We start from the raw sequence: 25,856 nt of genomic DNA, 5'->3' as shown, positions 1-25,856 counted from the left end.
TCTTTTTGAATGCATATAGTTTATTAAGTATAGAATTTGCAGTCAAACAATCTTTCCCTAAACCATCAATGATTTATATAACTTAATTGTTCAGTCACCGAGTTTCGTACTTATGGGATACATATCATTTACCTATTATGGTTATATAGGCAACACAAAATGTTTCTATTGTTTTTCTGAATAGTTTGGTGTTTTTTTGTTTTACATTGCTCAAGATCATATCCTTTGTCCAGTTTATCATTTTCCTGTATGAAATCATCTATAAGATATACAATTCAACAGCCGATGTGAAGAGAATATATGAAATATATTGGAGGGTCTGGATGGGGTTAATATATTAATTATAGAATAACAGAATTAAAACACAATGATGATATAATTTACCCCCCCCCCCCCCTTTTTTTGTTTCTCAATTTAATATATAAATTATAAAAAATACATCAGGATTGGGATAAACAAATATCCATTTCCTTGGACATATTCATTAATTTTAAAATTTCAGGGTTGGAATACATAAATATTTTACTCTCCTAAATCTATTAATTAATGGGTAAACTTGCGATTGTTTTGCAATCTCAAGACATCAGAAGGAAGTGACGTCACAAGCACTTGTCGACTTCCTTTTTAGGAAAACAACAGGATTTGAAGTGATTCACTCCTTAAAGCGAATTTCTGAGATTGGTGACGTTTTGACCAGAAGGAAACCGATAGATATATAATTTACCACTAAATTATTTCAGCAGTTAGTAAGTTTTTAGGATGAAACTGATTAAGTTTTGTTGAGGGTAAAAAGGGGGAGGTTGTGTTTACCTGTCAGTGTCAAGCTAACTAAAAAGTATATTTTATACCGGTAAAGTTTTATATTGGCAGATTTCGGAGATAACAATATTCACAGGTAGGGGTGGCTGTTATTTTTGGAATGATTCCAGCATGGAACGAAGTTTGTACGAATTTTGAAATTATATGATAGACAGAGAGGTTTACAGCCATACTGGCATACAGGGTACATGTACCAATATTCAGTGAATGATTTGGACACAAATAGATCATTTATGAATATAGTTTTGAATATTGTGCCAAGCCATGCAAATTTTAAAGTTTAATAAAATATGGATATAGTCTGTCCGAATCCATGACAATTCGCCCCACTTTTTCACCAACTCACCCCACTTCCTAAAAAATCGCCCCACTGGTGTTTACCAACTCGCCCCACTTATGAAAAATGGTAAAATCCCGTTGATTATAGTCTGCCAACTCACCCCACTTATGAAAAATAGTAAAATCCCGATGAATTTAGTCCTGCTAACTCGCCCCACTTATGAAAAAGGGTAAAATTGCGTTGAATATAGGTCTGCCAACTCGCCCCATTTATGAAAAAGGGTAAAATCGCGTTGAATATATAGGTCTGCCAACTCACCCCACTTATGAAAAGGAGTTTAATTCCATTGCATAAAAGTCTGCCAACTTGCCCCACTAATGAATAAAAGAATTAAACTGTACTGAATTAAGGCCTACCAATTCGCCCCACTTATGAATTAAATGAATACTGACAAAAACCTTAAAATGCATTTTGTTTTTTATTTAACTCTTTTCTTTTGGTTGCAATAAAGCAGAAAGAAGTAAGTACGATGTTATTGACTATTGTAACTGTTTATGATGTTTGTTTTCTGGTAAATATTATCACTGTTTTACTAGATAAGTCAAGGATCATGGGTGTTTATAATAATAATAAAGCTAGTTTCCAATAAATACTAAAATTGTATATAATAAATAATGTATCTACAATTTCATTTTAAGAAATGAAGCATAATTTAATTTTGATCATAATCATACATGTATATTAAATTTTGGATTTTTATTAGTATCACAAGTGATTTTTTTTAATTCTGTGTACATTTTGTAGATAAGTTTTCATAAGTGTGGTGCGTTGGCAGACCTATATTATATTTTATTGAGATTTTAACCGTTTTCATAAGTGAGGCGAGTTGGTTAACCAGAGTGGAGCGATTTTTTAGAAAGTTGGGCGAGTTGGTAAACAAGAGTGGGGCGATTTGGCAATGGGGCATGTTGTCTTGCTTTCGTCTGTCCTTAAGAAGCCCCTCATTGATCCTTCATCATCCTATGTCTTTACTTTCTGCTTTCCAATCCAAAATAAGGTAGCATATCTCTGTGACCACTTCTCTCTCATCAGGGTTTCAATTAATAACACAATTCCGTCCCATTCACTTGCAACAGAATAAAAGTGAACAGTCTGTATATACCCTGCCGACAAATTGAACGATTGTAGAGGGGCAGTAAAGACAACTCGCGATCGGACCACTTACAGAAAAGTAAGTATAAAGAAAACACAAAGATGAAAGACAATCTGGTCAACTTACTTTTCTGCTTAATATTACATGTACAACTTGAAAATGAAAGCAATGCATGCAATACACAAATGATAGACTGACATATATATATACATGTATATATATCTGTTTTAATGCCCCCGCAGATGTAGGCAACAGGGGCATCAAGTGTTACCCTTGACCATCTGTCCGTCCCTTTTTTGTTTGCACTCTTAACTAAAGTGCCTCATGCAAATTTTTTTAAACTCATACACAATGCTACATGTATGAAACAAAGCTTGCAGACAGAGTTTGATTTTTAGAACACTTACCTTCTGGAATTATCATGATTATGCCCCTTTATAATTTGGAAAATTGCTAATTTTTTCCGTTTCTGCACAGCTTGAGCGGGGGCATTCATGTCCTCAGACATATTCTTCTTTTATTTTCTTTATATGTGCCAATGGAACTATTTGGTTGTTTTTTGTATTTTTATAGATGTCTGTGTTCATGTGACTGTGCATTTTAATAAATATAAAAATGTAAATAACAATGAAGTAATTGACATTAACCTGTAACACTTTCTTAAAAGTCATCATAAAGAATATTTTTATCACACACAACTTTCAGTGTTCTCCCTTGGGCCATTTAGCATCATGGTAATGTGATGTTATATTGCTAGAATATGACGCTATCTGTAATGAGTTATTTATAGACTATAGTGTTATGGATGTGATGCTATAGTTTCTAGAAACAATCTTGATGGTATTTCATAATTCCCTGTTTGCCAGGATGATATATTAAATTTCTGAGTAGAACGCTGACTTTTAGTCACTGATCTTACTTTGAATACATTAAAAACCATCACGCATTACTCTGCAACCAATCTGATTTCAATTAACTTAATAATTTTAATGCATTCTGACTACAGGCCAAAATAAAAATGTGTGTTTCTTGTTACATCAGTTTTCAAAGTAGGTTAGGTACAAAATGTACAATTGTAGGTGGGCTTTTTTTGACGGGGAAGTTAGTAGACAGAAACATGGACCCCATAAAAAAGGGGGCTACTTTTAGCCATTCATGTGTTGGCATTGGCCATAGTGACATGCCAGTAAAGTGTCAGCTACTAGCAAATGGTCCCCATGATTGTTTTGATAGATATAGATAATAGAGCCCCAATCATTGGCATAACAGACTGGATTTCTTTTTTTAAATTGAAAATTTTCGAAATCACGAAAAAAATAAGGGTTGAGGAAACACAAATATGGTCTGTTTTCTGTTGAGTAACCCCATATATATTTTTACTTGGCCTAAATTTATAATGAGTTTTAACTGAAAAATGGAAGAAATAAACAAGCTTATTAAACGGCATGAAAGGAACTCAAGTTAATTGAGGTGTCATAAAATTTTATGTCTTATTACATGTATTAGTTAAATTTTCAAGTTGGTCCGAGTTTTCTTTTAATTGGTCAGAGGTGTCGTAGGTTGGACTAGTCCTCATTCCTATGCAATATTTTCGTGGTCTGTTTACATTGTAGTTGCGCAACACACTACTTATGAGTATTCACATCACACTTAAAATCCACCAATGAATTAATAAATTTCAAGGGAAAACACAGTATACAGACAGTATCCCCGGTTTCTGTCATAAAACTGATAAGAAAGCAAAATTCAGCATCAATCAGACTACATGTTATAAATGCACATTTAACGACACATGAGAACGAACAACATGAGAACATGTAAAAATGTTAATTTTAATACAAATTAAGAACATAAACTTTTAAAGTTTTCATTTTCAAATTTTGTCATGCATGCTAAAGAGTCGTTTTCCATGTTAAGTTTAACACACTATTGTGTCCCTTTTACACTTCAGTCTACACATTTGGCTGGAATGCTGTAAAATATCATTTTTGAAATGAGAATGTGATCATACATGTATGTAGATTATAGTACTGAAACAAACTATAAAATGATAACTTTAGAATATATACAAATGTACATGAAAATATTCTTGAGTACATACCCACCAATTAACCATCTTTTCTGTGAATGCTTTAATATACCTTATTTTTGTGCATAATTTATTTTGCATAAAGTTCTTCCTAGACAATTTGCAGCAATTTATTTGCGCAAATTCACATTTTCTTAATACATGTTATATGTTTCTATAAGGTAAGGTCAAAGTTTCACATATTTGGGATGATTTAAATTCTGGTTATTCTTTCTATTTGCTAAAGTCAAGAAAATAAATCGCTGGAAAAAAAATAGTTGGTTTACAGTAATCACCTCCATCTTACTTTTAGCAAAAAAATACACAGGATTTGTCGAAGGCTAATGGAACAGTATAACTGTTGCAGCAGAGTTTTTGATATCTTTGAAGAAAATCTGCAGGTTCTCGCTATACTTCTATTGCAAAATACCAAAATTGTGTCAATCCTTGACAAAATTTTGTAGGTTAAAACCTTTGGACGACAACTTTTCTAGGACTGAATGTTTGCTAGATATTGTAAAAGAAACTCAATTTTTAATGATCGTATCATACTATTCATATGACACCCGTGCCATGGAAAATCAACCAAAATTTATTTTAACTTTAAATTTTTTTTAGGTTGATACATCTTCACAGCCAGAATGTCTTTAGACGGACAATTCCGACAGCTGATCATATCAGACCCTCAAAAGAAGGCTCCACCAGCTGTGGCACCCAAACCAAAAGTACAAAACTCATCACCGAAGCCATTCAGACCAGGTAATATAAAGATAAGGATATATGGTATGATTGCAAATGAGATCCACAAGACAAAAGGATTGGTGTGTAAATAACTATAGATCATTGTAAAACCTTCAACAATGTGTAAAACCATGAATTTCACATTTTCTTAAGGCTTGTGTACAAATTTTGGCATAGTTAAACTGCTCAATCAAATATCCCTGAAATTTTTAATTTTTCTTCAATTCACGAATATTGGCACCCACAAGCATAATAGAATACAATGTCAGTTCTGTTCTTCAGTAACACCTTTATATAAGCATCTTTATTTGTCATTCTTAATCTGACATCATGAACTTGTTATTTTGTTATTCATACATTGAATACTCTAGTTATTGAGCTAAGATGAATAATTCATACTTTCTCATCCATCTATGGAAAAAATCGTGATTTAAGAAAATTGTTTTGAGCCCTTATATAAATGAAAAACCTTTTGACATTTTACAGGAGGCAGTACCTACAGACAGTTCCAGAGAACTGAAGATTTTCCACCTCCTCCACCTCAGACTGCATATGTAGAGGAACAAAACTTCCCACCCCCACCCCCTGACACAGGGAGGGGTTATGGTTACCAGGAAGTACATGATGAGTTCCCTCCCCCTCCTCAAGCATCCACAGGATATGAAGGAAGAGATGTCACGTCACCAATCCACATCGCAACAGACTACAATCAGCAGTCGACATACAACTCACAAAGTGGATCATATGGAGGGAACCAGTATTCTCCTTCGTCTGGAGGATACCAGTCTAAACCAAGAACAGAAGTTGTTTACAGGACGGAATCTCCTGTTAGCAGTCCTTACCAGGTGGACGAAAGGCAGAGAAACTATTCTGAAAATTCACCAACAGCCTTTCAACCGAAAAGCAACTACGCTAACATCGAATCGATTCAATCTGCTTATACCGATTCTTCTCCTGTCCCACAGGAACAACCAATTTACGCTAAACCAAATATACGAGGATCATCGTCAGATATGTACAATAGACCTTCCAGTAACTCTCCATCTTACATGACTGGTTCCCCAGATCAGTACCAGTACCAACGTCAGAACGAGCCTTCACCACCTGTACATGGAGGTTCTCCCAATCAGTTCTACAGCAGACAAAATAGTGGAGAAAGATCACCCATTATTTACAATCAGCAGAACAGTGGCGGGGAAAGAACACGTCACCTTAGTGGTGGATCAGGTGGATTTTCTCCAAGATTTGTAAGTACAAGCATGCTATAATTATGTATCACAAAGTGATTTTATTGAGCAAAAAAGTTATAACAAAAATCCAAGGTAAATTAAAAAGGGGAAGTCCTAAAAAATCCTGACTAAATCAAACGCTCGACTATATCATCGAACATAGAGAATGGAAAACATCTCAATCCTAAATCAAATCATTGACTTAATCAGCTGATATGATAATTTCATTAAAAACATACAAATGTGGATCAATAGGACTTATATATTAATGGGTGGATTTATCTTGCCACTACCAATTTGAGGATTTATTTACTTTTTTAAAGTTCCTGATTTACCCACCATTCTCCCATGTAGTTTGTGTTTTGCTCAAGCTCCAGTTTTTATAGGACCGCAAAAAAATTTTGCGGTCGTATATTGGTATGACGTTGACTAACTTTAGTTTAAGCAAATGGATCTCTATGAAATTTTACCATAAGGTTCGAATTCAATACCACAAAAGGAAGGTGGGGATTGATTTTGGGGGTTATGGTACCAACAGTGAAGGAATAAGGGGCCAAAAATAAGCATTTTTGTAACTTCCAGACATAACTTGTGTGTTAGTGTATGGATCTCTCTGACATTGTACCACAAGGTTCCATATCTCAAAGGTAATGCTGGGATTGATTTTGGGGGTAATTGCCTCCAAATTTTAGGAATTAGGGGCCAAAAAGGGGCAAAAAAACAAGCATTTTCCTAGTTTCATGACAATAACTTGTGTGTAAGTGTATGGATCTTTATGAAATTGTACTACAAGGTTCCATATCACAAAGGGAAAGCTGGAATTGAGTTTGGGGGTAATTGCCCAAAAAGTTTAGGAATAAGGGGCCAAAAAGGGGCCAAAAATAAGCATTTTTCTAGTTTCATGACAATAACTTGTGTGTAAGTCTATGGATCTCTCTGACATTGTATCACAAGGTTCCATATAACAAAGGGAATGCTGGGATTGATTTTGGGGGTAATTGGCTCGAAATTTTAGGAATTAGGGGCCAAAAAGGGGCAAAAAACAAGCATTTTCCTAGTTTCATGACAATAACTTGTGTGTAAGTGTATGGATCTTTATGAAATTGTACTACAAGGTTCCATATCACAAAGGGAAAGCTGGAATTGAGTTTGGGGGTAATTGCCCAAAAAGTTTAGGAATAAGGGGCCAAAAATAAGCATTTTTCTAGTTTCCAGACAATAACTTGTGTTCAAGTGTATGGATCTCTCTGAAATTGTACTGCAAGTTACCATACCACAAAGGGAAGGCTGGGATTGATTTTGGAGGTAATTCCCTCAAAAGTAATTAGGGGCCATAAAAGGGCAAAAAAAAAAACAAGCATTTTTCTAGTTTCAGGACAATAACTTGTGTGTAAGTGTATGGATCTTTATGAAATTGTACTGCAAGGTTCCATATCACAAAGGGAAAGCTGGGTTTGAGTTTGGGGGTAATTGCCCTAAACGTTTAGGAATTTGGGGCCAAAAAGGGGCCAAAAAACAAGCATTTTTCTAGTTTCCAGACAATAACTTGTGTTCAAGTGTATGGATCTCTCTGAAATTGTACTGCAAGGTACCATACCACAAAGGGAAGGCTGGGATTGAGTTTGGGGTGATGAATCATAAGGGGGTTCAAAAAATTTGGGGGGGGGGGGTTTTTTCCTTTTTTTTCTTTAAAATTTTCCGTTTTAAATTGGTTATTTCTGATTTATATATAAAAATAAATAATAATGATATGGTTTGAATAGGTAAATTAACATTTTTTTAAGTTCTTAGACCACATTCATTCTGTGTCAGAAACCTATACTGTGTCAAATATTTAATTACAATCCAAATTCAGTGCTGTATCAAGCTTGAATGTTGTGTCCATACTTGCCCCAACTGTTCAGGGTTCGACCTCTGCGGTCGTATCAAGCTGCACCCCAGCAGAGCATTTTATCTTTATTTTGTCATGTGGATCATTGTTTTGTTTTTATCTTCTTGACCATGGTGTCTATCTTATGTTTTTAATTTATAACTTTGCATGTGACCATGTGTAAAAAATGGTATAAATTGTTGCACCGTATCCATCAAATATTTGTTACTATTTTACACATAATTATTATTTTTTCAGGATGAAGGGACCAGACCTGTTCCCGGGCCACAGGTACCAGCTGCAGCTGTCAGTATGCAGGGAACCAGTAAGAACAAAGAAGCAGAGGTTGATGCCCTGACAAGCCTCTTAATGGAAAATATGTCATCATCAGCAGATCCAGAATTTATGGGTTTGTACAACAGAAAACTCTTAGTTGTCCAAATCATATTGTTTGTTATGGGCATACAGATTTTTAAGAAGCAACCTTTTCTCAACAATACTTGCAATAATGTTTGCTTTGCTAATCCCCCCGAAAAACATGAAAAACACAATTGGAATGGAAAAGCGAATATGCATTATCTCCTCACTTGGCGTCCATCGTCACCGTCTGTTAACTTTTACAAAAATCTTCTCCTCTGAAACTACTGGGCCAAATTTAACCAAACTTGGCCACAGTCATCATTAAGGTATGTAGTTTAAAAAAATGTGTCCAATGATCCCGCCCACCAACCAAGATGGCAGACATGGCTAGATATAGAACATAGAGGGTAAAATGCAAGTTTTGTCTATTATTTTGAAAACTGTTATAAATAGACTAAATCTGACAGGGGCAGAAATGTTAAGAAAGTTGATCTCTACCTATTGTCCATTTACGTCAAAACTGTCAGACGATTTCTTATAGGAGTTATTGCCCTTGAATGACAAATTTTTACCTTTTCTTTTTCTTTTTGCCTTTTATCTTAAAAACTATAATAGATAGAGAGAAACTTTAAATGCAAAAATGATCACTTGACATGTTCTTCAAATGAGTCTAATGGTTGAAATCGTCAGTCGACTCCTTATTAGAGTAATGGCCCTTTGATGAAATTTTTTTTGCGTTTTGCCTTATATCTTAAAAATTATAATAGATAGATAGAAACTTAAATAGACCAAAATGATCAGCACGACAATATCTACAATTAATACAATATGGTGGAAATTGTTCGATGACTCCTTATTGGAGTTATTGCCCTTTAATGACTATTTATACCACTGTTTTTGCGTAATACCTTATATGATAAAAATTATAATAGATAGGTAGAAACTTGAATAAGCGAAATTGATTAGCAAAACAAGATCTACTAACAAGTCAAATTTTGCCGATATAGTTAGTAGACTGTTACTCTTTATAGGAGTGATTGCCCTTAAATGAGGATTTTTCTTTACCCTCTTTTGTGTTCTGAGCAAAAACTAAAGAGGAAAACTAAACGGACTAAATGATCAGCAATACAAGATCAACAAAACAAATATTTTTGTCATGAATGCTATTCTCACCTACAATGTTGGAGAGTGTCATTTGTTGAAATATGCATATAGACCAAGGTGAGCGACACAGGCTCTTTAGAGCCTCTAGTTTTGTTTGCCTACAAAAATTCAAAATAAAAAATTATAGAGAAAGATATTTATTTTGTCAAATGACAATATGACAGCAACCAACAAACATTGAAAACAAAAGACATCTATAGGTCAAAATAGCATGATATAACAAAAGACAAAAAAACATTGCTCAGATCATGTGCTCATTATCTGATTATGTAATTTCAGTAATTTCTACTATGGTTTTTGGGTAAAGATTGCATGAAATGCAACCAAAACCCTATGGTACTGACTTGATATCTAAATCTTCCAAGGTTTATCACTACTTTTGAAATACACAAAATATATTGCATTGATCATAACATTCTATACATCCTATCCATGAACATTACCAGAAATTTATCAATGAAATATATGCTCATATATTCAAGTCACAAAATGATGTTAAACTTGTCAAGAAAATTACATAACTTGTGCAAGGTGCGTTAATCTAATATCTGTTCTAAAAATATCAATGATGTCATTGTTAAAGTAATCTTTAATATTGGAGTTATCTTCCTTTGTTCATAATTTTAGTTGAATCAACTTCAACTTAAGCTTTATACATGCAATGTTTAATATTACTTCCAAGGATGAATTAAAGCAATCTTTAACCTTCAGTGGTTACAAGCAGTTTGATTATTACTTCCAAATTGTTTTTCATTCCTTTGATGTGTTTGAGCTTTTGATTTTGCCTTTTAATAAAGGACTTTTCGTTTTGAATTTTCCTTGGAGTTCGGTATTTTTGTTACTCTACTTTTTGCCATGGGATAAGTTCGCAAAAGTAAATAACTCACATTTTAAATTTTGTACTGTGGATTCATTATTGTTCCCCTGCTTTAAAAAAGTGGGGGTATACTGTTTTACCTCTGTCTGTCGTATCTTTCTCAGGAACTACCGGTAACTACATCATAAGGATTTCTGAAATTTGGTTTCAGGGTTTATACAAGTCAGCTATACCATGTGATGCGTTTTCAGATTCATCACTCAACAACTTCCTGTTTACCAAACACTTACATATTTTTACAGGGGCCTCGGTGGACGAGTGGTCTAAGTAGTTACTACTGTAATCACTAGCCAGTCAACACTGAGATTGTGAGTTCGAACCCCGCTCGTGTGGGTGCACTCCACTCCAATCTTAATTGACTAGGATTGTCAGTTTTCCTATCGAAGGTCAGTGGTTTTCTCTAGGCACTCCGGCTTCCTCCACCAATAAAAACTGGCCGCCACGAAATAGCCCAAAAGCGGTGCTTAAAAGTGGCGTTAAAACACCAAAAGTCAAAAATCAAATTATATTTTTACACTATAAAAATTATCCAGTTGCGGGTATCATCAGTGAGCAGTAGCTCGCAGTTTCACTTGTTATTCATTGGATACCAATTTTCGTGGATTTAGTGGATATAGATGAACCACATTTTAAAATGTTCAACAAAATACAAATTATCTTGAGGTGTATGTGTGGACTTCACCACGAAGTCAAATTTCCATGAAAGTACATTTTTTCTCAATACAAGAAAATTGGTACCCATGACAATAAATGAATTCAATGTATGCTAAAAATCTTGATTTCCTTAGAATTAATCTCACATTTTTGTCCATTGTTAACAAATCACACAATTAAATGCACACAATAATTTCTGAATTTGCAGCTTAGAATTGTCAAATAATAAAAAAAAGGAGAGTCATTTCCCTTTCATTGCGACAAGAAAATACATATGGTCTATATAAACTAGCTCAAAAAACCAGTATGACCAAAAAGTCCTGTTAAAGCTGAATCTTTACTTGACTAAATATCAAATAACGAAAAGTAAGAGTTATTTCCCTTATATTGCTACAAGAAAATACATATAGTGGGGAAATTTAGCTGAACAAGCTAAGCTATGCCATGAAAATCCAATAAAAGCTTTAGTTGGCCAAATTTCAAATGAAATTAAAGTTTGACCTTTGGAATCACTTTACGAGTATCTGTTCACATTTCAGGAATTTGTTGTCGCTGTAACAGGAAAGTGATTGGTGAGACAAATGGCTGTACAGCACAGGATCAAGTTTATCATGTGTCCTGTTTCACTTGCATGGAATGTGGTAAGAGTTGTCTCCACTTTACTATTTATTACTTTTATCTGTAAAAGTTTGAAGAAATTTGTCCCACTCTAATACTTCTACAGGGTTTTCACTAAGGATTTTTGGCCATGGGGAGTCCCAACAGTGAGAAGATAAATTTTTTGGCTTTATAATTTATTATATAAGTCTCCATGACAAATAAGATTTGACATTAGATATAGAATATTTTTTTTGAATTTTATAAAAAATGATAATAAATATATTAGGTTGATACACCATTTCACAACCTTGATGCATCTTCAGACTCACCAGTAAGATTTTCATGAGTCCAGGACTCATGGACTCATCTTATTGAAAATCCTGCTCGTCTGCAATTAAGGTTTCCTTTGATTTCTGGATTTTTAAAATTTTTTACACTTTCACTATTGCTATAATTTGGTAGCCCTTTCCTCAATTCCTCTGTCTATATCTTTAATTTGGATATGTACGATGGCTTGTTTCGAAGCTGAGACATTTTCTCATATCTGGTTAAATTTTGGGGGTATGAAGTGTGATTCATTTTCCTGTAATTTGGCACACCCTGAAAAACCCTTTGTAATAGAAGCCGAATAAAAAAATCCCTTTTTTCACACAAGTTCTTTGTATACATTTAATAACTCCATAGTTTTTATACGACCGCAAAATTTTTTGCTTTCGTATATTGATATGAAGTTGGCGTTGTCTTCGTCCGAAGACACATTGGTTTTCGCACTCTAACTTTAGTTTAAGTGAATGGATCTCTATGAAATTTTACCATATGGTTCAATACCACAAAAGGAAGGTTGGGATTGATTTTGGGGGTTATGGTACCAACAGTTAAGGAATTAGGGGCCAAAAATAAGCATTTTTGTAACTTCCAGACATAACTTGTGTGTTAGTGTATGGATCTCTCTGACATTGTACCACAAGGTTCCATATCACAAAGGGAATGCTGGGATTGATTTTAGGGGTAATTGCCTCAAAATTTTAGGAATTAGGGGCCAAAAAGGGGCAAAAAACAAGTATTTTTTTAGTTTCATGACAATAACTTGTGTGTAAGTGTATGGATCTTTATGAAATTGTACTACAAGGTGTCATATCACAAAGGGAAAGCTGGGTTTGAGTTTGGGGGTAATTGCCCTAAACGTTTAGGAATAAGGGGCCAAAAAACAAGCATTTTTCTAGTTTCCAGACAATAACTTGTGTTCAAGTGTATGGATCTCTCTGAAATTGTACTACAAGGTACCATACCACAAAGGGAAGGCTGTTATTGAGTTTTGGGGTGATGAATCATAAGGGGGTTCAAAAAATTTGGGGGGGGGGATTTTTTTAAATTTTTTTTCTTTCTTTTTTTTCTTTAAAATTTTCCGTTTTAAATTGGTTATTTCTGATTTATATATAAAAGCAAATAATAATGATATGGTTTGAATAGGTAAATTAAAATTTGTTAAGTTCTTAGACCACATTCATTCTGTGTCAGAAACCTATGCTGTGTCAAATATTTAATCACAATCCAAATTCAGAGCTGTATCAAGCTTGAATGTTGTGTCCATACTTGCCCCATCTGTTCAGGGTCCGACCTCTGCGGTCGTATCAAGCTGCGCCCCAGCGGAGCATTTTATTACACATTTATTCTGTTTTACAAATGGGAACAAAAGATTAAGCTTTAGTCACTTGTTAAAAATTGAAACCTGTCCAATATCACTGCACAGAGAATTTTTTTAACCACTCCTTTTGAGTTCCTTTATTGGAGGTCCATTAGGAATATTGACCCATAAAATAACAGAATTTATTGTCTTATTTTTTCTTAAAAGTCTTTATGAATGATTGAATACTTTAATTTATAATATAAATTTGCAGGTACCATGCTAACAGGGAAACAGTTTTACTCAATGGATACCAAACCTTACTGTGAAGCATGTTATATTGTAAGTAAATTTCAACAGAATAAGAGTTTTAAATGAACTGTACACTTATGCCAAAAACTAAGGCGAGATGAAGAATTTTATAGTCTAAAGAGTCAAATGCAATCCAAAAGTATGATTTTTTTTACAATGATTTCACCAGACTGAACTACTGAGGATTCATTTTTATTAATCGTGGGATACTAAATTTCATTGATTTCATGGGTAGTGGAATAACAAATTTAAATGTTCTTTGAACAACAAACTTTTTATAGGCGTAACTGGCTCATACATGGATGTAAACCTTGACAAAACCACGAATTCAAATATCCCTGAAAATACTATCTTCATCAATCCATGAAAATAAATGAATTGACAGTTACCCACAGTTTGTTGCGATGCTAACGTCTTCCCACAGAAAAAAGGTTACAGGCAGATTTGGTCAGACCTTAGCAGGTTTAAGATATCCTATCAAAACCTAGAGTGCACTGCTAAAGTATGTGATTAAATATTTATTTCTAAAGACCAAAAAAGAAAACAATTAATGATCATACTCTGTGCAAAATGGAAGCCTGTTTTTTTTAAGAGTGCATACAATATTGTTAGGAAATTATCATAGGTAATAAAACCAGTTCCAAACAGGTTTTGATCAAACTTTTTGCTTTTTGTCGAGCCTTTTTGTCGAAAAAGCGAGACATAGCGATCCTACATTCTGTTGGCGTCAGCGGCGTCCACAAATATTCACTCTGTGGTTAAAGTTTTTGAAATTTTAATAACTTTCTTAAACTATCCTGGATTTCTACCAAACTTAGACAGAAGCTTGTTTATGATCATAAGATAGTATCCAGAAGTAAATTTTGTAAAAAAAAAATTCCTGTTTTTCGTATTTTACTTATAAATGGACTTAGTTTTTCTGCCAGGAAACATTACATTCACTCTATGAAAGTTTTTAAAATTTTAATAACTTTTATCAAACTATCCTGGATTTCTACCAAACTTGGACAGAAGTTTGTTTATGATCAAAAGCTAGTATCTAGAAGGAAATTTGTATTAAAATTTTGTACTTGTTTATCCATATTTTACTTATAAATGGATTTAGTTTTTCTTCCAGTTAACATTACATACAGTCTGCAGTTAAATTTTTGAAAACATTTATTAGATTCATAAACTATCCTGGATTTTTACCAAACTTGGACAGAAGCTTCTTACAATAAAAAAAATTGTATCGAGAGGAATATTTTTATTAAATTTTTTCCTCATCTCACATTGTCTCATTTTTGTTGAGCCTGCGATTAACAGCAAAAGTAGGCGAGACACTGGGTTCCGCGGAACCCTTACAAATTGTTGTTTGTTATCTGGTCAACATTTACCTCTAAATGAGGGACTTGGAATCTGTTTTGTATGCTGTGTGTACTGTATTTGCGTGAAATATTTTTAAGTCTAATCTTTATAATGAAAAAGTTTTTGACATACATGCTCTATAATCAGTTTTTCATAAAATTTCTCTGAACTATATGGATTGTAAAGCCTCATTTCGTGAAAAATTTTTGGCCCAACAAGATTTTTACATTAAGGTGGTAATATAAAAAATAAATGCTTATGAGGGTGTGGATGGGGGTTTACAGAATAGAGAATAAATGGGCAAAAAATATAAAGAATAGAGAATAATGGGCAAAAAATATAAACAATAGAGAATAATGAGGTGTTCAAATATGAAGAATAGAGAAAAAAGGCCAAAAAAATTAAAGAATACAGAAATGGAGGACCACCCATCCAGACTCTTGATTATGGATAATCCTGAGGACTAGTTATACCCCACGCAACGAGTTGCAGAGGGTATAATGTTTTTGACCCGTCCGTCAGTCCGTCAGTCCTGTTTCTTGTCATCGCAACTCCTCTCAAACCACACAACAGAATTTCACGAAACCTTTTTAGATAATAAGGACATACTATGTAGATGTGCATATCGACAGGAAATTGCGATTCAACTTTTTTTCTAGGAGTTACGCCCCTTTGAACTTATTTACTTTAATGTACTACTGCAACAGTTTGTCATCGCAACTCCTTTGATACCACACAACAGAATTTCATGAAACCTTTTTAGATAATAAGGACATACTATGTAGATGTGCATATCGACAGGAAATTACGGTTCAATTTTTTTTCTAGGAGTTACGCCCCTTTGAACTTATTTGCTTCAATGTACTATGCAACAGTTTGTCATCGCAACTCCTCTGAAACCACACAACAGAATTTCATGAAACCTTTTTAGATAATAAGGACATACTATGTAGATGTGCATATTGACAGGAAATTACGGTTAAATTTTTTTTCTAGGAGTTACGCCCCTTTGAACTTATTTGCTTCAATAATGTACTATGCAACAGTTTGTCATCGCAACTCCTCTGATACCACACAACAGAATTTCATGAAACCTTTTTAGATAATAAGGACATACTATGTAGATGTGCATATCAACAGGAAATTATGATTCAATTTTTTTTTCTTATACAATTTTTTTTCTTACACATATTTTATTTCTCCAATGACAATGTGAGGACGTGGGGTATGTGAGCGCGCTCACTATGGTTCTTTAATTGTTTTGTATTTTACAACAATAATAACTACATAATAATTCTCTCTGACATTTTATGTTTTCAGAATACTCTAGAGAGATGTTCAGTGTGTTCTAAACCAGTGACAGATAGGGTAGGTATCAGGTTCTGTTAAGTTTTATTTGGTTCGAAACTTCGAGATGCTATGGTACCTTAAAGTATTTTTTAAGACAAAAATATGATAATTATAGAATAACTAATCAAAGAATTAGAATATAGAAAAATATTCAACGAGTGACCAAACAACACATTTATTATTCACTTGTTTTGTCATGAATTGAATATTTTTTATGCCCACGCCGTAGCAGAGGGGGGATTAGGGTTTGACCCCCGTTCGTATGTCCCAAAATTTGTATTCCATTCTATAACTTCAGTTTGCCTCAAACAAATGTTATGAAACTTATACACAATGCTTATTACCACTAAACACAGATCAAGTTCGAATTTGGGAGGCGTTATATATACCGCTCTAAAGTTATGCCTTTTTATATATAGAAAAATTGCTGAATTTTTCGTTTCTGTTCTCTAAAATTAGTTTGCTTCAACTAAACTTTATGAAACTTATACACAATGCTTATTACCACAAAACTCCGATCAATTTCAAAATTGGGGTTGTCACTTTTACTGTTCTTGAGTTATGTAGTATTAATTTTAAATTCGAGATTTTTTTAATTTCACCTGACTACATCCTTAATAATCAATGTTGTTCGGTCATGAGTTCAATATTTTTATACGACCGCAAAAAAAATTTTGTGGTCGTATATTGGTATGACGTTGGCATCGTCGTCGTTGTCTGGCGTCGTCCGAAGACACATTGGTTTTCGCACTCTAACTTTAGTTTAAGTGAATGGATCTCTATGAAATTTTACCACAAGGTTCAATACCACAAAAGGAAGGTTGGGATTGATTTTGGGGGTTATGGTACCAACAGTAAAGGAATTAGGGGCCAAAAAGGGGCCAAAAATAAGCATTTTTGTAACTTCCAGACATAACTTGTGTGTTAGTGTATGGATCTCTCTGACATTGTACCACAAGGTTCCATATCACAAAAGGAATGCTGGGATTGATTTTGGGGGTAATTGACTCAAAATTTTAGGAATTAGGGGCCAAAAAAGGGGCAAAAAACAAGCATTTTTCTAGTTTCATGACAATAACTTGTGTGTAAGTGTATGGATCTTTCTGAAATTGTACTACAAGGTTCCATATCACAAAGGGAAAGCTGGAATTGAGTTTGGGGGTAATTGCCGAAACGTTTAGGAATTGGGGGCCAAAAAGGGGCCAAAAATAAGCATTTTTCTAGTTTCCAGACAAGAACTTGTGTTCAAGTGTATGGATCTCTCTGAAATTGTACTTCAAGGTACCATACCACAAAGGGAAGGCTGGGATTGATGATGGGGGTAATTGCCTCAATGTTTTTAGGAATTATGGGCCAAAAAAGGGCAAAAAACAAGCATTTTTCTAGTTTCAGGACAATAACTTGTGTGTAAGTGTATGGATCTTTCTGAAATTGTACTACAAGGTTCCATATCACAAAGGGAAAGCTGGGTTTGAGTTTTGGGGTAATTGCCCTAAATGTTTAGGAATTTGGGGCCAAAAAGGGGCCAAAAAACACATTTTTCTAGTTTCCAGACAATAACTTGTGTTCAAGTGTATGGATCTCTCTGAAATTGTACTGCAAGGTACCATACCACAAAGGGAAGGCTGGGATTGAGTTTGGGGGTGATGAATCATAAGGGGGTTCAAAACATTTGGGGTGTGGATTTTTTTTTTCATTTTTTTTCTTTTTTTCATTTTTTTTTTTCTTTTAAAATTTTTAAGTTGGTTATTTCTGATTTATATTTAAAAGCAAATAATAATGATATGGTAGGAGATACACACCAAACAGGATGTGTAAATTATTATATAATAAGTATTGTGCAATAGCAAGAAATTTTCAATTGCACAATAGCAAGAAATCTTCAATTGCACAGTATTGCGCAATAGCAAGAAATCTTCAATGGCACAGTATTGCGCAATAGCAAGAAATATCCAATTGCACAATATTGCGCAATTGCAAGAAATTGTCAATTGTACAGTATTTCCCAATAGCAAGAAATTGTCAATTGTACAGTATTGCGCAATAGCAAGAAATATTCAATTGCACAGTATTGTGCAAAAGAAGATACTTCGTATAAGCATCAATGGGGTTTTATTCTTGAATTCTTGGGGTTCTTTAATATGCTGAATCTAACCGTGTATTTAGTTTTTGGATTATGGGCCCTGTTTTTAAATTGGTCCACATTGAGGTCCAAAGGGTCCAAAATTAAACTTTGTTTGATTTCATCAAAAATTGAATTATTGGGGTTCTTTGATATGCCGAATCTAACCGTGTATTTAGATTCTTAATTTTTGGTTCCGTTTTCAAATTGGTCTACATTAAGGTCCAAAGGGTCCAAAATTAAACTTAGTTTGATTTTAACAAAAATTAGTTTTCAAGTTGGTCCAAATCGGGGTCCAAAATTAAACTTTGTTTGATTTCAACAAAAATTGAATATATGGGGTTCTTTGATATGCTGAATCTAACCATGTATTTAGATTTTTGATTTCTGGGCCCCGTTATCAACTTTGTCCACATTGAGGTCAAAAGGGTCCAAAATTAAACTTTGTTTGATTTCATCAAAAATTGAATTCTTGGGGTTCTTTGATATGCTGAATCTAACCATGTATTTAGATTTTGGATATTGGACCATAATAGGTGAATGTCCAATTTAAAATTTTTAAGTTCTTAGACCACATTCATTCTGTGTCAGAAACCTATGCTGTGTCAAATATTTAATCACAATCCAAATGCAAAGCTGTATCAAGCTTGAATGTTGTGTCCATACTTGCCCCAACTGTTCAGGGTTAGACCTCTGCGGTCGTATCAAGCTGCGCCCTGCGGAGCATTTTATTTTATATTTAAACTATATTTTTTCTATGCATTCCAAAATACTTTTGTCATTTAATTTAGTTACTGTGCTTTAGTAGTATGCTTGCCTTTAATGTGGGTGTTCAAGCCAAAAACTTTATAAATATGGTATTTGCTGCTTCTCTGCTTACCACATGGAATTGAGGAGTTGTTATGCTTGAGTATTATAAACCAGTAATCTTTTGTGCACGCTCACCTTGAGTGTCGGTGTTCAAACCAAAGACTTTATAAATATGGTATTTGCTGCTTCTCCGCTAAGCACATGAAACTGGAGCAGTTATTATGCTTGAGTATTATGAAACGGTGGTCTCCTATAGTAGCATGCTCCCTGTGAATGTGGGTGTTCAAACCGAAAATGTTATAAAAATAGTGTTTGCTCCTTCGTTGAAAATTGCACAGCACTGGGAAGAAAATGAAAAGACTGTGCAATATAAAATTTCCAGTAAGGTTGACATGTCTTCCTGCAGACTGCTTACTTTTGAACAATCTCATTAAAAATCAAACAACGTACAAAGCAGGGTTTATATTCAAACAACATTGACATGTTCTAGTACTTAATATGCATTCAATTGTTACTATCAGCTGTTGTATTATGAGTATGATTAAATTAAGCTTAAGTCACTCATACAGTCAATTTTAATGATTCCTTTTATCATTTCAGCTTCTGCGAGCCACAGGGAAACCATATCATCCTGACTGTTTTGTGTGTGTGGTCTGTGGTAAAAGTCTTGATGGCATTCCTTTCACTGTTGATGCAACTAGTCAGATTCATTGCATTGAAGACTTTCACAAGTATGATTGCTACTTTTGAGAATTATGGGTTGTTATTTTCAAGATAAGTTTTTGTGTGAAAGTTAATTTTGTGCTTCAAATGAAAAGTGCACACTTCAAAGGAATTTATATATTTCCTCAAACTTATCACATGGGTGGTATTTCGGTGCATTTCACATATTTGCGGAATAAGTGAATTTAAACACAATGAAAAGTTTCAACGTTTACATTTCTGGTAAAGAAGTTTCAAGCTTGACTGCTGCATTATCATTAAAGCTACTGGACAAACTCACATTTTTAGAACTGAAGATTTTTTCTATCAAAATATATTTTGTAAGACTGGTTTTCACTGAATATTGTTTTACATTCACAAGAGTTATGAATTGGTTGTGGTGAGTCTAAAGTTACTATTCAGAAAGAATGTGAATGCATATTTGTACTCCTGTCTGATTAAGATGAATTTGGAAGTCATCGATAAGTTTCTAAAAAAGAATTCAGCTTTTTTTAGAATTTGATTTGCACTGCACACAGTGATGTTCATGTGTCCATGTTCTACTTAATTCCTTCTATTTCTGCCTGTTATTAAAAATAAGGCTACAGATATATTTACATAGATTCAAAATTTTGTCTTCTTGAAATCACTTCTCAATATTTTGGAAATTTTTAGCAGCAAATCAAAATATCAGATTCAAACAAGCATTTTTCTAGTTTCATGACAATAACTTGTGTGTAAGTGTATGGATCTTTATGAAATTGTACTGCAAGGTTCCATATCACAAAGGGAAAGCTGGGTTTGAGTTTGGGGGTAATTGTCTTAAACGTTAAGGAATTTGGGGCCAAAAAGTGGCCAAAAAACAAGCATTTTTCTTGTTTCCAGACAATAACTTGTGTTCAAGTGTATGGATCTCTCTGAAATTGTACTGCAAGGTACCATACCACAAAGGGAAGGCTGGGATTGAGTTTGGGGGTGATGAATCATAAAGGGGGTCAAAAAAAATTTTTGGGGGGGATTTTTTTTCCCCTTTTTTTTCTTTAAAATTTTCATTTTAAATTGGTTATTTTTGATTTATATATAAAAGCAAATAATAATGATATGGTTTGAATAGGTAAATTAAAATTTTTTTAAGTTCTTAGACCACATTCATTCTGTGTCAGAAACCTATGGTGTGTCAAATATTTAATCACAATCCAAATTCAGTGCTGTATCAAGCTTGCATGTTGTGTCCATACTTGCCCCAACTGTTCAGGGTTCGACCTCTGCGGTCGTATCAAGCTGCGCCCAGCGGAGCATTTTATTTTAGTTGATGTAATTTCATGATTGTTTTCAGAAAATTTGCACCAAGATGCTGTGTTTGTCATCAGCCAATTATGCCAAAGAAAGGTCAAGAAGAAACTGTTAGGGTTGTTGCTATGGATAAAAGTTTTCATGTTGAGTGCTATAGATGTGAGGTAAGAGAAGTTCAAAGATTCAATATTTTTATCCTAAAAGGCAGAGATATTTAAAAAAAAATAAATATGTTATGTCTTGCACCTTGTACCGCCTCAGTGGCCTCATGGTAGTGTGTTTGGCTCGATTGTGTGAGGTCGTGGGGTCAAACCCAGACCATGTCAAATCAAATACTTAAAATTGGTATTTGCTGCTTCTCAACTTAGCATTCAACATTGAGAAGTCAGACCAAAGACTGGTTGGTCCTGAGTCAGAGTAATGCATCTTGGTATGGTGACATGTCTTCCTGTGAACTGTTACCTTGAGAGCTATGAAAATAAGAAGATGTGGTATGATTGCTGATGCGACAACTCTCCACTAGAGACTAAATGTCATAGATGTTAATAACTAAAGGTCACTGTAAGGCCTTCAACAATGAGCAAAATCCATACCGCATAGTCAGCTATAAAAGATCCTGAAATGACAAATGTTAAACAATTCAAACAAGAAAAACAACGGCTTGATTTACATGTATGTACAAAACAATGAACAAAAAGCAAATATGATGTACAGTAACAAACAACCACTGAATTACTGACTCCTGACTTGGGACAGGCACATACAGAATAGCAAGTTAAAAAGCTGGCTCAGCGTGTGTGTCTTGTACAAAGCAGGGTTAATATACACATTACATTAACATGTTCTCTTCCTGAATATACATTTAATTTGCAACTGGACGTTTAACAGCCATCCATCATCCATCATCATCTTGTCTAGCTGTGCTTTAAATTAAAGTGTTTTATTTTGTCATGACTAATTGTGTTTAATCTGTTTATTTGCATAAAAAAATGACACCTGATTGCAATTTGTATCATTGTGTCAAATTGTTGAGTTTATCTGAAGCAAAAAGTCTCATGCTTTTATTAGATGAAATGATAAAAAATTCCTTTCTCATATTCTACATTCATTACAAATTCAAAGTAGTGTCAAAAAAGAGGTGCCTTGCAGATTTAGAAATATCTTTTAAAGAACAAATCCACATTTTAAAGTTCCAAATTAGATATCAAATCATTCTTAATACAGAAACTGAGTAACAAAAATTACAGAGAGACAGACAAAATAGGTGATTGCGATACACAAAGAAAATTAATATTTAGACCTTCCACACATTTTTCAAACTGAGTTCACTAGAAACTAGAGTTATCTTCCTTTGACAGATGAAATAATTTGAACTTCTCCTAAAATTGGTCCTTCATGCTAAGGATTTGTGTGGTTTTTCGTTCATTTCATTTGGATCCTTTCAGTGTTTGTTTAATAAAGTTAGATGGACATTTAATTCTTCAACCGCTTTTAGAACTGTAAATTCAGAAATTATTATGTGTGTTTATTATTGCAATTTTTCATGAAAGGACAAAAATACAAGATTTATTATTGCAATTTCAGGAAAATCTGCATACAGAATAGAAGGTGTTTTCATATTATTGCAATACTCACCCAGTTGCGTTAATCACATTAATAAAAAAACTCATAAGAATTTCTGCATTTACATTATATGATAAGCATTTTGCTTTGTTAGTTTGTGTGTATTTCAATTATTTCTTTATGTTCCCATTAGACTCCAAATTTTATGTTACTACAGTAACTTAAATCATTTTTTACAGGACTGTGGATTGCAGCTTTCATCTGATGCTGAAGGACGTGGATGTTATCCACTGGATGAACATATTCTCTGTAAAAATTGTAATGCTAGAAGAATACAGGCAATGACCACAAAGATGACCACAGAACTGTAATGCACCAATACAGCAAAAGATACAGACAACAACCAAATATTACACAATTCAGAATGAAAAGTGCAATGTACCAAAATTCAGATCTGCTTTATTTTATGTTCAAATATTTTTTTTTTTAAATGATCTGAAGACATATGATTACTAAACTTTAATTTCATTTTCATCAATTTTTTTGTTCAAACTTGTCCATGTAATATATGTGCTACAACAAAACTTGTTTTCATGTCATAAATGTCAGATTCAATTTTAGATTTAGTGGTCTTTTGACCCTTGAACTGGAAGAGTTCTAATGCAATCAATTAAAAATCCTACCATCTTTGTAAATATTTCACCGCACTTTACTAGTCTCATGATATTTGTGTATCACACACTTCAAACTTTTAAGATATTTTTTTTAATCTGAATTTGAATATTGAGCAAAGATGTGATTGATAGATATTTAATTTCGTCATATACAAATTTGTTTTGGTGTGAAATTTTTATTTTAATCATTGATAAAATGTATGCCCCTTTTTCATTGGACAACGATGGACCAATGGTCCAAAATAATCCTCTTGTCCTTGTAAATCTGTGGATCCATTAGTTTTCGTTGGTACCCATTTCTGTGGATTCAAGAAAAGTTGTTTTTTGTGGATAATATATTTCGAGATTTTCACAACCCTATGGGAAATTTATATTTTGTAGAACACTTAAACTTGTCCTTAACCTATGCCCAAGAAATCCATGAAAAATGGTATCCAACGAATAATAATGAATCCACAAGATACATATATATATTTTTCAGTAGCTACTTGTGCAATACTGTCATTTTCATGTGTTTTTGCTTATTAATGGTGCCTAAATAGCTACTGATGATCATGTACATGTAGTTGTTTTATATAAATGTTCAACGATTTTTTTTCATAATTATGATTTTTGACAGTTTTCATTATTGACTGTTGTTCAGACTGTTACTTGTTTGATAGTTTTAACAGACTAGAAAATATGCAACAACCAGCCATTGCAATCTAAAAATACTAAATATCCTTTTTTACATATTTGGGCAAAGTCAGATATTTTCTTTTTGAAGGATTGTGAATCAAAGAGGTGAGAAACATTATATAAATAACACATAGCTGAGAGGGTGATAGAGCAAATTGTTACCCAGAGAAAACATTGTCAACTGAGGTGAAGCCAAGGTAGGTTGACAATGTCTTTTCGAGGGGTAACAATCTGCTCTATCACCCTCTCAGATATGTGTTATTTAATTTATTATACTAAATGTTCTGTTATTACTGTCTTTAATTTCAAATTCAAAGTAATAAACTACGACGTCTTGTGCATAACAATAATCAGTATTTATTAAAGCGCACACTTGATCTCAAGCGTCTCCGTGAAGGGTAATAGAGTATTTGCCATGGGATAGAGTAAATTGTCTCCCACCTATCAACAAATCAAAAATCTGGCATTTTGACATGAAGTATAATAATATATGTTAAAATCCTCCAAAAAGAATATTGCAGGAAAGTAAAGTAAAGTTGTGTTTTTTTTTGGCATACTTAAATTCTTTAGGATTAGTATTATGAGGTTTCATTATTATTTTATGCAGTTAAGCACGATTTGTTATTCTATTATATTTTATAATAAAATGGTGCTTTTTACTGTAGTGAAGTTATAGAAATAAATGTTGACATAATCAAACAGGACTCAAAATGATGAATTGTCTGGAAATATATATCACCATGGAACCAAAATAATGACTGTTTGTCCCAAAACAGACATGTATTACATCAATTTGCTGTTTTCACCTGTGAGTGAACCCCACAGTCTTTTGTGACTGTTCAGAGATGGAGATTTAAACATTTGAAACACAAGATTTTGTCATTTTGTGGACTGTCTAGGAACATGTTGTTTGAATTTATACCTTAGACAATCAGGTAACCGTTGATAAAATTCTGTCACTATTTGTAACTGAAATCAACTGTTGAAAACATTTTAGAAGAGTGTATGAAAAAGTGTTCTTGATAGGAGCTGTTGGCCAAAGCTGTTCTAGGACAGAAAATTTCAGTTACTGGGACAGGCAGTCATTGTTTTGGTTCATTGTGTAAATTTAATGTATTTGTTCTACAATAAAAAAGTGAAATATTTCATATTTTATGATAAAAGTGTAATATATTTCATTTTTTACAATAAAAATGTAATATATTATATTTGTTACAATAAGAATGTAATGTATTTTATTTCATTACGATAAAAATGTAATTTATTTCATTTTTTACAATAGAAATGTAATATATTATATTTGTTACAATAAGAATGTAATGTATTTTATTTCATTACGATAAAAATGTAATTTATTTCATTTTTTTTAACTAAAAACGTGATATACTTTGTTTCAATGTAATCTATATTATTTGTTATGTAGACTTAAATATCATTTTGTAAAATATATTTGTATTTTTATATTGTAAAAATTTTTGTAACAAAACAAGACATTTTTGTGGAAATTTTGTTATAAAAATATTGTAAGCAGTTTATAAATAGATTGTAATGTCCATGGGGGCATTT

The 25,856-nt window shown here is 33.3% G+C and overlaps 1 protein-coding gene across 1 annotated transcript; it reads left to right on the top strand.

The window, feature by feature from the left end:
- The first annotated feature begins 601 nt into the window (after positions 1 to 601).
- Positions 602 to 25,480, top strand: LOC127720677 (lipoma-preferred partner homolog). Its single transcript, XM_052227396.1, has 10 exons — positions 602 to 746; positions 4,939 to 5,079; positions 5,548 to 6,308; positions 8,419 to 8,569; positions 11,755 to 11,856; positions 13,714 to 13,781; positions 16,419 to 16,466; positions 19,981 to 20,111; positions 21,419 to 21,539; positions 23,178 to 25,480. The coding sequence occupies exons 2-10, from the start codon at positions 4,962 to 4,964 to the stop codon at positions 23,307 to 23,309; spliced, it is 1,632 nt and encodes a 543-aa protein (XP_052083356.1). The 5' UTR covers positions 602 to 746; positions 4,939 to 4,961; the 3' UTR covers positions 23,310 to 25,480.
- Positions 25,481 to 25,856: the final 376 nt, after the last annotated feature.

The sequence above is a fragment of the Mytilus californianus genome, unplaced genomic scaffold, assembly GCF_021869535.1.
Source record: "Mytilus californianus isolate M0D057914Y unplaced genomic scaffold, xbMytCali1.0.p SCAF_11, whole genome shotgun sequence".
Taxonomy (NCBI): domain Eukaryota; kingdom Metazoa; phylum Mollusca; class Bivalvia; order Mytilida; family Mytilidae; genus Mytilus; species Mytilus californianus.
This window is presented reverse-complemented; position numbering and strand designations above follow the sequence as displayed.